This window comes from Fukomys damarensis, unplaced genomic scaffold (assembly GCF_012274545.1).
Source record: "Fukomys damarensis isolate Sample0158 unplaced genomic scaffold, DMR_v1.0_HiC HiC_scaffold_23, whole genome shotgun sequence".
Lineage (NCBI taxonomy): Eukaryota > Metazoa > Chordata > Mammalia > Rodentia > Bathyergidae > Fukomys > Fukomys damarensis.
In genome coordinates this window covers 20,861,434-20,875,923 of record NW_022900935.1, presented here as the reverse complement: position 1 = coordinate 20,875,923, position 14,490 = coordinate 20,861,434, and the positions used below count along the sequence as shown (strand labels likewise).

The window sequence follows — 14,490 nt, the reverse complement described above, 5'->3', positions numbered from 1 at the left end:
TGTTTTTTTTTTTTTTTTTACTGTGGGGTCCCACCTTAAAAAAGAAAAGACAGGGGGCTGGATTTAGCTCAGTGGTTCTAGCACCTGCCTTGCAAGCACAAGGACCTGAATTCGAGTTTGATCCCTGGTACCAAAAAAAAAAGAGAGAGACAGAATTAGAACAAACCTAAGAAATTATGTACTTCAATTCTTCATTCTTCATTCTATTGGGCGAAAGCCACAGTTTAAAGGAATTATAAAAGGTCACAAAGAAGTGAGATTAAGGGTTCCAAGCTTAATTTATTTATCTTTCCACTAAAGCCAAGAGTCTTTTCCACTAAAGCCACTACTGCCTTCTGCTTGCTTTTTGTTTTTGGCACCAGAGATCAAAAGGACCTTGCACTTGTGAGGCAGGTGGCAGCAACACTGAGCTAAATCCCCAGCCCCCCACTGCTTGTTTTTGAAAATAGTTTTATTGGAACATAACCACAGCGATCATTTAAGTACCACTTAAGACTATTTTCACAATGTAGCAGCACAGGTGAGCAGCTGTGACCAAGACCAATGGCCCATACAGCCCAAAATATTTAGTTTGGGCTTTAAAAAAAAGCTCAGGAAGGCTGGGAGTGTAGCTCAGAGATAGAGCACTATCCTTGGATGCCCAAGGCCCTGGGTTCAGTCCCCAGAATTTTCCCCAAAAATTAAAAAAAAAAAAAAAAGGAAAAGAAAAAGCTCACCCACCCCAGCACTAAAGTACTCTTCCTCCTAAATAATATTTACTTATGATAAACTGGGTGTTAACCGTGCAACACTCAGAATGCCAAATTCAAAAGAAAACCAGGCAGGGCCGGGGATTTAGCTCAGTGGTTCTGCTGCCTGCCTTGCAACCACAAGGTCCTGAGTTCAATCCCCAGTACAAAAAAAAAAAAGAGAGAGAGAAAAGAAAACCAGGCAGTTAGTTTAACTGCTATGAAGTGATCAATACACAGTGCCAAAACTGAGTCCATTCTTAAGACAGCTGTAACCCAAAATATGTTTGAGCTAGGCACAGGGGAGTATACCTATAATCCCAGCCCTCTGGCAGGCTGAGAAAGGAGGATCTTAAGTTCAAGCCCAGTCTAAGCAACTTAACAGGACCCTGTCTTAAAAAATAAAAAAAGGATGGGGTTATGGCTTAGTGTAAAAGCTTTGGGTCCAAACCATAGTACTGGGAGGGAAAAGTACATTTGCATTAATGTACATGTATATGTAGGTGTACATCCATACACACGCAAATATATCCGTATCAGCTCAGTATGAAAAAGGACTTGCATTAAACCTGTGGACTTACTATTTTTCTCTCAGTCTCTTGTATGTTTCCATGTCAGGTTTGATCTGCTTGGTCAGCCGGTGATACTGGCGTAACTGGGCAGCAGCATAATCTAAAAATAAAATAAGAATTAGAGATGACATATATTCTTGTTTGGCCATTATTATTCAGAGAAAAATCAAAATGAGCAATATATGCATAGGATAGTAACCTAAGCACAGTCTCTATCCTGAATATGCTGGTTAAAAGAAAGATGCATTTTATCAGGAAGAATAAAAGAAGCCAGATGACTGTAATGTAGCCTTTTTAGCTTCTGCCCTATGAGATGTACGTGTAATTTTCTTGGCCTCTTAGACAAAACTCCATACAGGAAGAACAAGGTGCCTATTTTTGCACTAAACCACATACGCTAAATGGCAATGCTTGCTTAATAATCTTGTTCAATACAGAAAAGGTCGATTTTACCTGAAAATCCAAGATCAGGGTTTTTTCGCTTCTTTTTCCTCTCCCACCTTTCTGCATCTTCTGCACTGATCTCTAGCAACTTCACCTTCTCATAGTCTTCCCCTCTTGCTGCACATTCCTAAAAGGAAAAACACAGTTGGCACCATAACCATAATACAAACAATTATTTGATCTATTTTAAGTCAAAAATATCCAATAAAGATATCAAGTAACACTTTGTGTGCTTTTTGGTTTTTTGGATTCTGGGCACTGCTATGTAGCAGGCAGACCTTGAACTCATGATGCTCCTGTCTCAGCCTCCCAAATGCTGGGTTATAGGCATGTACCACTCTGCTTGGCTTCAAGTAATACTTTTTAAAAACTGACTGATACATAAAGGACATTTGGGAATCTGCTATGGTATATAAGGAAGATGTCAGAACCATTTTAAATGTTTGCATGCATTAACACATTTAACTTCTAATTAAATCTGAGAAGACAGGGGGTATGAAGAAGTTAAGTAACTCATCAAAAGCATGGCAGCAGGTAAAGAGCAGAGCCAGGATTTCAATTCCAGTCGTTTGGCTCCAGATCTGGGCTATTCAACTACCACGTTCTCCTGTTCAGTACAAGTCTCCTGTTCGGTACAAGAGAAGGATGGGAGAAATTACTTAGGAAAACAGAGGAGTAACTGCTAACCTTTTTCTTTTCTTCTTCTTGTAGCTCCCATTCCAAACGGGCTTTTTTGGCTTCCCAATTTGCAGGTAACTTAAGTCTTTTATCTTCTTCCACAACTTCCTGGTGATTTAATTTACGAGCTTCATTCTAAAATCATAAAACAAAAAATAAATAAGTAAAAAAAAAACAAAAACAAAAACATAAAACAGAAAGTTCCTCAGATGAAACATGCAAAGAAATACAAATACAGCTTCTCTTTCTTCAAGGAAGGTCAAGTCAAACACATTAACCAGATGACCCTATGTTATCCTAAAAGCAACACAGAGCTATCAAATGAATTTAAACAAGGGGTCAGCCTGGTAAGGTCTGCACTGGTATACAATCAAGAAAAAGGCACTGCACTGGTTTGCTGTTCCAGAGTCCCAGGAGTTATTATCAATTTTTGCCTCTGTGTGTTCCCTTGAGTTGGAGTTGGATCAGAACAGGGTTTTGCAAAGTAGGGGAGCCACTGAAAAATATTCTACTTCTAAATACTGATTAATTCAAAGAAAAACCCTCAGTTTGGGGTTGAAGGGCTTTAATACCCATCTTAATATTTGTAACACTTTCCCAGGCTCCCCTCCTTTTTAAATATTTTAAGTTGACCTTGTGACAAAAGGAACTCTCCCATTTGAAGTATTAATGAAGAGTCTATTTTCAAACAAACTTAACTGTATAAATTACTTAACTGAGTAAATTACCTTAAGCAAAACTTAATTCAGATATTTCTTAGGTTATAGACTAGTGGCAGTTAGCCCAGGTCAGCTTCCTAATTTCCAGACATGTTCTTTACACAATCCCACTAAGTAAATATCTAAGCATGTCAGTTTATTAACTTTTTCTGGACAAAGAGAGATAATCTTCTCAACTATCACTCCTCATAGATGCTTGGCTCTGGCAATGCAATGCAATGCCCTTCAGTCTAAAGCCAAAGTTGGATTCGTTGCATGGAAAGAGCAAATACAGGGAACATTTCAATGACAGTGTTCAATGGAGCTAATTACAGAATTTGGGTTTGGATCAGGTGACAGGCAGTAAGATTCAAGGCTCTGAATTGGGCATTCTACAATTAGCTTAAATCTCTATGTAGAAGGTAGGACTAAAGGCTGGAATTAGTAGGTTAGTGGTGTTCAGAAGAAAAAAAGGATGTGCAGTCATTTCTGTGATTTCAACAGTCTTGATTTTGTCTCACTGCAATAGCTCGAGTGATGGGGAACCACATCCAAACTGTCAGTTATAATACATTCAAAACCAAAATAGAGACTGCTTTTTCTTTAGTTCCAAATGTATCCAAATGCTTGTTGGACTCTTACCTCTATTACAAATTCCCTTCATTTGTGTTTGTTCCCTCTGCTTGACTATTTCCTCCTCCAACTCCTTTATTTGATAATTACTCATCTTTCAAAGAATAGTTTTGGTGTCACATCTTGAATGAGACACTCCTTCAAACCCTCAAAACTGTAATCTCTCTATCTCTGCACTCCCTGGGCACGCTATTCCTACCTCTAGCATTGCATTTACCACAGTATAATTTCTGGCTATATGATGCGTCCTCTAGTTCAGAACAGAAGCCTTAATTTTAAACATCTGATCTCCCATCCATCAGCTGGACCACCACACTGTAGAGACTTTCAGAGGTGTGCTGAGTATTGGGGGGAGGGAAAAGAAAATGGTGGACAGCATCTATGCAGTTCTGGCCTTGAACTCATTATGTACCTCAGGCTGGCCTAGAGCTCGCAGCAATCTCCTGCCTCAGCCTCCCAAGTGCTGGGATTACAGGTGTGTGCCACCACGTCCGGCTTTGTGCTCGGTATTTTTTAATTAATACAACAGGTTTTCTTCCAACTTCTAGCTCTACACATTTCCCTAGATAAATGAAGAGTTTGTTAGAATCATAGGCTGTTAGTAATGGATTCTCAAATCTACCCCTGATAAACCAGACTGGGAGGTGGTGAAGACAGCAGATGCATTTTCAAAAGTTCTCAGTTATCTCAATGTGCTGCCAGGGTTAGAACCACGGAACACAGCTTTCGTTTCAGGGGATGATCCAGCTCCGTGAGCTGTCGGCTTTCTCGTGCGCTTTCCTTGTCCCTATACAAAGAAAGACGCAGGAGCCTGGGCAGGTGAGTGGGCTGAGCTACCCTCTGGGGCCACTCACCCGCTTCAGATGCAACTCCCGGAATTTTCGCAGTCTCTGTTCACGCTTCTGTGCGGCCAGCTCATCTGCCCCCGAGCAAGACCCCTCCTCTGCGATGTCCACCGGAGCCTGCGGCAAAAAGAACCAGCCTCAGGTGGGGCTCGACTTCTCCCGGGTCTGCCCAGGCCGAGTTCCGGTGGGTTCCGACAGGCCAAGCTCGGGCCCAACGCCGCCGCCACGGCCGCCCACCGTCTGCGCCTTCTTGGCCGTAGACCCAGGCTCTCGCCTTCATCTATCGCCCCTGCTTCTCCCCAGAACTCTCACCATTAAAAACTCCGAGATAGGCCATTCGGCACTCACCTTCTCGACTTCAGTCGCAGCCGCCATGATAAGACACCCTCTTCCGACTTCCGGCAACAACACAGAACACTTCAGTCGGCCTTCGGGCGGCCCTGCCAAATATACAAAAAAGCGGCTACAAGCCCCGCCCCTTCCGCTCAGCCTCAGAAACTTGGGACCAATCTCTGCAGTGAGACGTTTTTTCTTTCCGGTGTGCGCAGCCGCAGAAGGTTGCAGAGTCAAGGACGGGGAGGAGTGAGGTAGGATAAACTGGGTTGAGAGGATCACAGAAGAGGACAGCAGAGAAAAGGTCCTGTTAAGAAGTCACCTTTTAGCGTTGAAAGACAAGTCTTCCTGGACTGTCGAGCGTCATATAGTCCCGTAGTACTGCTGACACTATTTTGATTCCCTTCCATAGCAAAAGATACTTGTCCTGTCTCTTGACTGCAGAGAGCAGTCCAGTTTTGTTCCTTCCTCACCCACGGAGGAAACAGCGCTAAAGTTATCAAGATAAAGCAGTAAAATGCTGGGTAGAAGCGAACATATGGAAACTAGTGTTTTCTGAGCAACTAATTAGATGTAGAAATGAAAATGTAATCTCCCAACTAAAAAGGTTTTTAGATATAAAATTTAAGCAGTAACATGGGCCAGGCGTGAAGGTATACACTTGTAACCCCATCACTCTTGGAGGCTGAAGCAGGAGGATTGCAAGTTCGAGCCCAGCCTGGGCAATTTAGCCACTTAATAAGACTGTCTCAAAAAACAAAAAGGACTGGGATGTAATTCAATGTAAAGGCTTGGGTTCAATCCCTAATACCAAAGTAAATAAAGATACATAAATACATAAAAATATTTTCTGGTTGGAAGACATCACAAAAACAGTATCTTAAAAGAATTTATAAATATAATATTCTCATCAAAATCTAGGGTTAGTTTTTTTTTTTTTGAAATGGAAAATAATGTGACAAAAATTCAAAAGTTTGAGGGCCAAGGGTATAGCTCAGGTGAAAAGCCCTTGCCTAGTATATGCAAAGCTCTGGATTCAGTACCCAGCCTGGCAAAACAAACAAACAAAAAAAAATCTAAAAGTTCAATAACACATTGTATTAGTTAAGACTGTAAAGAAAACTGCATTCTAAATAAATTGCTGGTAGGACTAAAGATGAGTCCAAACCCTAGAGAGGGCATCTTGGAAATATCTATTAAAATTCCAAAATTGTGCTTTAAACCTGTATCACACTTCTGGAAATCATTCTAAAGATTCAATTGCCCAGGTATTAAATGACTCATGTATGAGATTCTTTTTTTAGACAGGGTTTCACTATGTAGTTGAGACTGACCTGGAACCCATTATGTAGCTCAGGCTGGTCTTGAACTCACAGAGATGCCATCCTCCTGCCTCAGCATCCCAAGTGCTGGGATTATAGGTGTGCGCCGCCACACCCAGTTCAAGATTCTTCATTTCAGCGTTTTTTTTTCCCCTTTTGGTAATAGCAAAAAATTTGAAACAACTCAAACATCTATCAGTAGAAGTTCAGTTAAATAAATTATGCTACATTAGGTGGAACTCGGTAGCAAAGGAATGCAGCAGCTCTCTAAATACTGACTTGCAAAGATCTCCAAAATGCCACGTTGTGGAAATGTATACACAGTGTTTTGTTTTTTTTTATTTAGTTTTGGTTTTTTGAGACAAGGGTCTCACTGTATAGTTGAGACTGACCTGGAACTCACTATATAGCTCAGGCTGGTCTCGGACTCACAGCAATCCTCCGGCCTCAGCCTCCCAAGTGCTGGGATAACAGGCATGCGCCACCACACCCGGCACCATAGTGTTGTATTTATAGTAGTAGGTAGGATTAGGTTACTAGGAGTATGTTTTTGTTTTGCATAAGGAACTCAGGATAGATGCAAAGTGAATAGAAATGATAATCTGTTAGGGGAAAGTGTTTCAGAACTCATAAATTCCCCTATACTGGGGGAGATTTTTGTTTTGTTTTGTTTTTTGTTTTTTTGAGACAGGGTCTCACTATGTAGTTGAGACTGCCCTGGAACTCACCACGTAGCCCATGCTGGTCTCGAACTCACAGCGATCCTCCTGCCTCAGCCTCCCAAGTGCTGGGATTACAGGCGTGTGCCACCACACCCAGCTCACTGGGGGAGATTTTTAAAGATGTCCTGGAAGTGACCTCATATCTTTGATGTAATTGACAGTGCCCAGGGTGAAGCTGGAGAAGGAAAACAAAGAGAAAAAGAAAATTAAATAGGCCCCAGGGTCTCTGTTTGCTGGACTCACAGATGTTCAGAGGTAGCACTGATGGTGTTTTTCCTATTCATTTGTATTTTGTTGTTGGTCATGGTGCACGGTAGTCGTGGTGGACATCAAACCCAGGGCATTTATCTACTGACCTATATCCCCCTAACCCTACTCATATTTAAATGTGAATCTAGGTTATTTCTCAAACTTCAGGTCACCTGACTACTGTTAAACTACAAATTTAAATTCAAGAAAGTTCATTGGAAAAAAAAAAAGTTCAGTGGACATTTCTGAGGAAAGCTTTTCTCAAGATACTGCTTTCCATCTTCACTATTAAAGACCAAAAATAAAGAAATTCCATGTTTGTGCTGGGTGTAGTGGTGCATGCCTGTAATCCCAGCACTCAGGAGGCTGAGGCAGGAGGATCATTGAGTTCAAGACCAGCCAGAGCTACAAAGTTTCAACTACTTAGTGAAACCATCTCAAAAAACAAAAAAAGTTTTTAAAAAATTTTGTGTCCAGGTCTGGGGATTTAGCTCACTGGTTCTACTGCCTGCCTTGCAAGCACAAGGTCCCAAGTTCTATCTCCAGTACAAAAAAAGGAGGGGGGCAGGGATTTAGCTCAGTGATTCTGGGGCCTGCCTTGCAAGTACAATGACCTGAGTTCGATCCCTGGTACCAAAAAAAAAAAAAAAATTTGTGTCCATTACTGAATTGAAGACAAAGACAACTGGAAATGGCTTTCAAATGACAATGCAGAAACTGGTTACTTTAATGGAGAAAAATGCTCAATTTTTTAAAGATTCTGAGACATATACAGCTGAAATTAAAATTTGGAAAGAAGGGCAACTATCTAATCTTCAGAAACCATTTTGACTGCCAAACCATACTGGTAAATGAGGATCTTTCATAGTTTGTGAGGAAGGGTCCTATGTGTATTTTCATGATTATATATTGTATTTACTGTTCATGCATCTTGAAGTCTTATGTATTTAAATTGTTTTTTTTTTTTTTTGGTACCAGGGATTGAACTCCGGTCCTTGCACTTGGGAGGCAGGCCACCGAACCGCTGAGCTAAATCCCCAGCCCTTAAATTGTGCTTTTAATGTGATACTTCTGGGCCTAAAAATTCTAACGTCTGTTTTCCTGAATTTTGTTAAATGTCTGGACTTGACTCAAGTTGGGAGCTTTAGAGGCAGGGATGCAACGATACTAATTTTTTTTCAAACTGTGATGAAAAGGTGACAATGGCTTCTGGAATTCACCCCAATCTGTCCTCCTCTTTAGAAGCAGGCACAAGTACAAGTGCGTATCTGTCCCACACTCTACACTACAACCTCAGACATCTATGGGAAAAAGGAGATGGATCTTATGAGATGATATAAAATGCCATCTTTCAAAATGCAAATACCCTCGGAATAAAGTTAAAACTAGTAAAACATTATTAAATATATAATGCAATTTAAGAAAAAAATGGAATTTAAATCTTTATTTCATCCAACTAAAAAGAACACAACTTAAGTAGTAATTGTGGGAAATATAGGCTAAAAAAACAAATTCCATAAAAGATCATTTTTGTGCCATTGATATAAATTAAAGTATGACTAGGGTTGGGATAAGTCAGACACACTAGGTAAGAAATTCCAATCTGGCAAACGAGGAGCTGATAACTAAAGATGGTAATAGAAGTATTAATAATGGCCAGGGATTTAGCTCAGTGTGCCACTATCTGCCTCACAAGTACAAGGTCCCAAGTTGGGAGCCCAATACCAAATTTTTTTAAATGGCAAGTGACTGTGAAAAACATGCCTATAAAATGAATAAAACCTACACTGTCAAACAGGACAAATCTTTCAAACAAAAAAAATCTCATCCGTATTTTTAGTCTAAAAGAATTTTTACTTTTAGCCTAGGTTCCAGCAAGATATGCTTTGTTGCTTAAGCAAAGCATACTAAACTCATTAAATTTATGAATCTGGTATCTTACATTCAATTAAACATCAAGTAACACTTGTGAAAATGTAAAAATTAAGTTTTTCTAGAGCATATGTAGTTACACATAAACAAAAATAGTGTAACCAGTTCATACTAAAGTGTGTTTACATTTAAAATTGTGCTACCTAGGCATGGTAGCGCACGCCTGTAATCCCAGCAGTGGGGAGGCTGAGGCAGAAGGATTGCTGTGAGTTCAAGACCATCTTGAACTCTGTACAGACCAGCTAAAAAAAACAAAAAATGCATTAAGGAATCTCTAAATGGTTTTATGAACTTTAGTATTTAGAGTAGCTACTGTAACTCAACAAATTTTAGACTTAGTGAGGCAGTCCATTTCAGTCGTTTCTACTGTGAGCCACTCGGGACATGGGCTATTCCTGCACAGTAAACTACCACACCAATGTTTCATAAACTTTAAGCAAACTTCTCAAACTACTTACTCCAGACCTGGATTTTCAATGAGAAAACTTTAAATAAGAGATGCTGCCTAATGCGTCTTCATTAAATAAATATACACAATAAAGACAAGTAATAAAAATAACTTTATTAAATATACAAAACATACAGTTCAATTAGTCTGTCTTACAAATATCACTTCACAACTGATAAACAATATTTACAAATATGTATAGAAGACTCCCACCTGTGTAATCGCTGATCCGTTTGTGTTCTCACATCTTCAAAAGAAACCTAAAATGTTAATATTTTACTAGTAAATATTTATGTATCTTTGCATTGATTTTTAATGGCAGTAATTATAAAAAAGAATGACTCAAAGATATGGGATAATGCTGGAAACAAACTTGTAATAAAGTGCAGTTTGAGGCAACCTTAAGCCATTCATTTTCTTCTTTTAGACAGGTATCCACAGTCCATATGGGCTTTTTTTCTTGTCTATTTTTGGTGATCCTGAAGATCTCTCTTCACCAGCAGTGTTAGTTTTCTGCATTGGTTTTGCTATAGAATTCTGTAAGACAATAAAAGTCATCTTACAAAACACAAACATTTCAGATATATAAACACTTAGTTTCCACAAAATCCATTAACTCCATTTAAGAGCTGAGACAAAACAGACCTTATCGAATAACGATTCAAACCATGAAGCCAAGAAACCAAATAGTGTGACAACTGAGATTCTGCTTTTTAAGCCCTTAATTTTTAACAGTCTCTTAGTTCAATAAAAAGGGAGAAGTGTTTAAAAAAGACAAAAATGTTGAACTGATAATTCTATGTACAAAGAGGCTCAACAGACCCCAAATCATTACCACAAAGAAAAAACAAAAATGTATGTACAATGCAAATAATCTAAACTCAATTTCTGAGTAGTCAATGATCAGATATACTTACATTAGAACTAAAAGCTATGTTTCTTTGCTGGGAAGATTTTTCACTAGAATTTTTAGTTCCATCATCAGTTAGCTTTTCTGACAGCTAGACGGGTAAAAGAGACAGAGAATTTTTTAAGTTTAGTTTTTAAATTCTGCACAGAGGCCAATTTTATATAAATTTAGTCATACACTCCCAAAGCCGGCTCTAACACCATAGACTTAATAGCTTAAAAAACATAAAAAACTGTTGTCACAAGGCACAATTCTTCTTATTTTATTCCCCTGCTGCAAAATCAAGTAACTCTTTGTATTTTTTTGGTACTAGGGATCGAACTCAGGACCTTGCACTTGGGAGGCAGGAGGCAGAACCACTGAGCTAAATCCCGGCCCAAAATCAAGTAACTCTTGAAAGTAAAGTCATACCAAAAAAATGCCTGGTTTCAACAAACTAAACCATTTGTCAGTAGGGCACCTCATCATTTGAACAAGTAACCAACACTGTACTTGTTGTCTAAGAGTACGCAAACCCACACTTGGGTTCCAAGAAAAAATTCATTTTGAAAGGGTTATCTTTACCATGTTAATTTTATCAATTTTTACCTTAAATCTTCAAAGCTATCAATCTTAAGTTTAGATTTCACATAACAAAAGCACAAGGCAACTTGCCAGTGCACATCCTGTGCATTTCTTGAGAATTATAGTACACTTATCTGCAAGTGAAGCAGGCCTCCTCTTCTGTAATCTCTCAAAATATCTGGAATATATTGCATATATCATGAAAGGGACATCTATTCCACAGATGCCCCACTGTTACAAAGTGCATCTTTGGTTAATTTAAAAATTTTTCTTTGGTAACCATATACGTATAGTACCTATCCCATACTCTAGCATGCACACGGAATTACCAACAACAACAAAAACAAACAACTAAGTTTTCAGTGTGTGAATATAAACTTAAACCTCTGATTCTTTGGCCCAAATACCAATTACCAACAGATTCTTCATCATTGTCTGGAGACCACATTCATGATTTCTATAAGACAGAAATAAAGCAGATAAACTATACTGTATGTTGACTACAACTCTGTGGGAATATAATGCTTCAAATGAAAGCTAAAAACTTGTCTATGAAGACTACAGTAAATAAAAGCTTAACAAAAATCATCAAAGTACCAACAAGACATCATAGTGCTATAAAAGGCTTAAAGTGGTGTGAACTGACAATAAAGTACACTTCCTCCCATTTCATGGGTACAGCCCTGGCTAGTACTCTAAAATCTGACATTTTGTTTCTGGCAAATAATATATGTGTATCTAGACTTCTAGGAAGTGTAGTCTAAGATAAATGAAAAATGGCTAATCAGCCCGGCATGGTGGTTTACGTCCGTAATTCACCACTCTGAAAGGCTCAGGCAGGAAGATTGCCAAATTCAATCCCAGGCTGTAGTGAAATAAAGGAGAAAAAAAAAAAAAGCCCAACAAGAAAATAAGCTGGGTACAGTCATACATGCCTGTTAATTCCAACAATGGGGAGGCTGAGGGAGGAGGACCACCATGAGTTTGAGACCAGTCTGTACTACATAGTGAGACACTGTCTCAAATAAACAAAAATGGGCCTGGGGACACAGCCCAGTGAAGACGGGTGGGGGTGGGGTGCCCCAATCCCCAGTACTAAAAAAAAAAAACGTGCCGGGCGCGCGCGCGCGCGCGCACACACACACACACACACACACACACACACACACACCTTTTCTGACAATAGCTTTCCAAAGGTCTTTTTTTTATAAATCTAGAACACTTACCTCAAACTTTGTGCCATGACCTGCTACAGCTGCTCCATGGTTTGTTTCTTTAGCTACAGAAACAGTTCTGAGACAAGCAGGCAATTCAAAGTTAGTTGTTCCTAAAGCTTTTGCTGCATTGGCTTTTGCTATTTCTAACAGCTCCATACGCTCTAAAGAAAAAAAAAGATTAAGACATTCATTAATGCTGCAGTTCCCACAAAACGTGCATTTTTTTTAAACTTAAAACAGCAATTTGTTTTATTTTTCACAAGTAAAATGTAACTTCAGGAAAATATTAATTCTGTAATTTTTTCCTGAGAAAAACAAGTGTTTGTAAATTATGTAATAATTTTTGAGTTTTTTGACCAAGAGCTGACACCTTTCTTCACATTCAATTGTTAACTGCAAAAGTTAAAATGAACTGTCACTAACTTTTTCTTTTCAATCCTGAGAATCAAACCCATACATTCTACCATAGAGCTAATCTCCAGCCTTTTTAGTCTCACTAAATTGTCCACACTGTCCTCAAACTTGCAATCCTCCTGCCTCAGCACCCCGCTAACATTTAAACGGCCATCCTAGTGGTCCTTTGCACCAAGTCTGTAATCCCAGCACTCTGAAGGTTTAGGCAGTTGGAAGCCAGCCTGAACTACACGGTGAGACCTTGTCTCAAACAACAACAACAACAAACCCATCACCGTATTCTGGTAGCCTGAGGCAGAAGGACTGCAAATTCAAGCCCAACCTGGGGAGCTTACCGAATTAGTCTCAAATAATTTTTAAAAGGCCGAATAAGTAGGTCAGACGCCCTGGGGCGTCAACCCCTAGTACCGCAAACAAACAAAACAAATAAAAGGCTGTACTAAGAACAGCCAGCCACTAAGAAAAAAGTTTTCTCTAACCTGAGCCGTTAACATCACACTCGGACCTTTTTTACACTTTAATTCTACGGCAAAGAACGGTGTCCATTTAAATTAGTTGCAGTTGTAAACTATTAGCCAAACGCCTCCCTCTTTCCCTAACAAGTAACTAATATTAAACTACACACAACTTCGGTTCCCTGGACTACTCTGACACTGCTACCTTCCACATAAAAAGGGGACGGTAACAACGTGGCGTGTAACACAAACCACCCACCTTTTTCACTCAAACGAAAGGGGGTTCGGCTCCGTGACCTCGTCCTGGACGGCGATCTCTCCCTCCACCGGCCGTGCCCCTCCGGGTACCGCCGCGCCCTCACGACGACGCAGTGCGACCTTCTGAAGCCTGATCTTCCGCGTGAGCGACTGCGCGACCTGCGCGGCGAGGGAGACCGGAAATACCTCCGGGGCGGCCCGTAGCGCCTCTCCCGGTAGCGGCGGCCGCGGGATCGGGACCGGCTGCGCGAGAAAGAGCGCGAGTAGCGCCTGTACTTCCGCTGGTGGCGCCTCCTCGACCTGCTCCTTCTCCGAGGCCGGCTGCAACTCGCGGAGGACGAGCGTCTGGAGCTGCGAGAGTAGAAACGGGAGCTTCGGGATGAGGAGCGGCTCCCAGATCGTGAGGACAGCCGGCTGGACCGGTCCGACCCGGAGGTGGACGGAGAATCCTTCTGCGGCGAGCCGGGCCACATGTCGTTCACGTAGTTGGACATCTTCGCCCCCAGCCTCGGCTTCCTTTTCTTTAGAAAAACTCCCTTCTTTCAAACTCCAAAGTGCCTGAAAACAAACAGGAGGAAGGGGGAAAAAATCAAAGCCCCGAAGTGGGTAACCGGCCGGCCACCGCGGGAGGCGGAGCAAGACGCAGGCTGAGGATGGGACCGCGCCCTAAGGGCCCGACTCCGCGTCAAGGCAGCGGATCCCAAAACAAACTAGGCCTTATCGCCCCGCTTCCTGCGCCACCGGCCAGGCGCTTTTCCAGGAGCCACTCACGCCGAAGAGAATTACGGATCTGTCCTCTCACCACTCACCGCAGGGTGCCGACGCCTCACTCAGGATGGTGGGAAAGGCCCTACAGACGCCTCCTTCTCGAAACTTTGGACAAACAGAAGCTTCGTATAAGCGCTCGCTAGCAAAAAGGCAACATCCAACCCTTTTCACCTTCGGACGTGAACTGAGCCGGAAGTCTTCAGACGCATCAAGAAAATACTAGAAGCTGACGCCTGGGGCATGCGCAGAGAATGGCGCGGTAGGCGTGACTCCCCTCCTGCCCAATCATCGCCCTCCTCT

At 41.0% G+C, this 14,490-nt stretch overlaps 2 protein-coding genes across 2 annotated transcripts in view; both read right to left on the bottom strand.

Annotated features, from left to right (window-relative positions):
* The window catches only part of Syf2 (SYF2 pre-mRNA splicing factor), a 7,503-nt gene extending 2,465 nt beyond the window's left edge, over positions 1 to 5,038 (bottom strand). Inside the window, exons 1-5 of the mRNA XM_010633615.2 lie at positions 4,947 to 5,038; positions 4,608 to 4,715; positions 2,432 to 2,557; positions 1,754 to 1,871; positions 1,310 to 1,400 (exon numbers count right to left, since the gene is read on the bottom strand). Coding sequence (XP_010631917.1) covers positions 1,310 to 1,400; positions 1,754 to 1,871; positions 2,432 to 2,557; positions 4,608 to 4,715; positions 4,947 to 4,973 — 470 coding nt within the window. The 5' untranslated portion in view covers positions 4,974 to 5,038. The remainder of the gene's footprint in view (positions 1 to 1,309; positions 1,401 to 1,753; positions 1,872 to 2,431; positions 2,558 to 4,607; positions 4,716 to 4,946) is intronic.
* Positions 5,039 to 9,724: 4,686 nt separating this feature from the next.
* Positions 9,725 to 14,475, bottom strand: Rsrp1 (arginine and serine rich protein 1). The gene is made up of 5 exons (XM_010633567.2): positions 14,232 to 14,475; positions 13,424 to 13,980; positions 12,305 to 12,456; positions 10,522 to 10,605; positions 9,725 to 10,141 (listed from the first exon to the last, which is right to left on the bottom strand). Exons 2-5 carry the CDS (start codon positions 13,914 to 13,916, stop codon positions 10,028 to 10,030), a joined length of 843 nt encoding a protein of 280 aa, XP_010631869.1. The 5' UTR covers positions 13,917 to 13,980; positions 14,232 to 14,475; the 3' UTR covers positions 9,725 to 10,027.
* Positions 14,476 to 14,490: the final 15 nt, after the last annotated feature.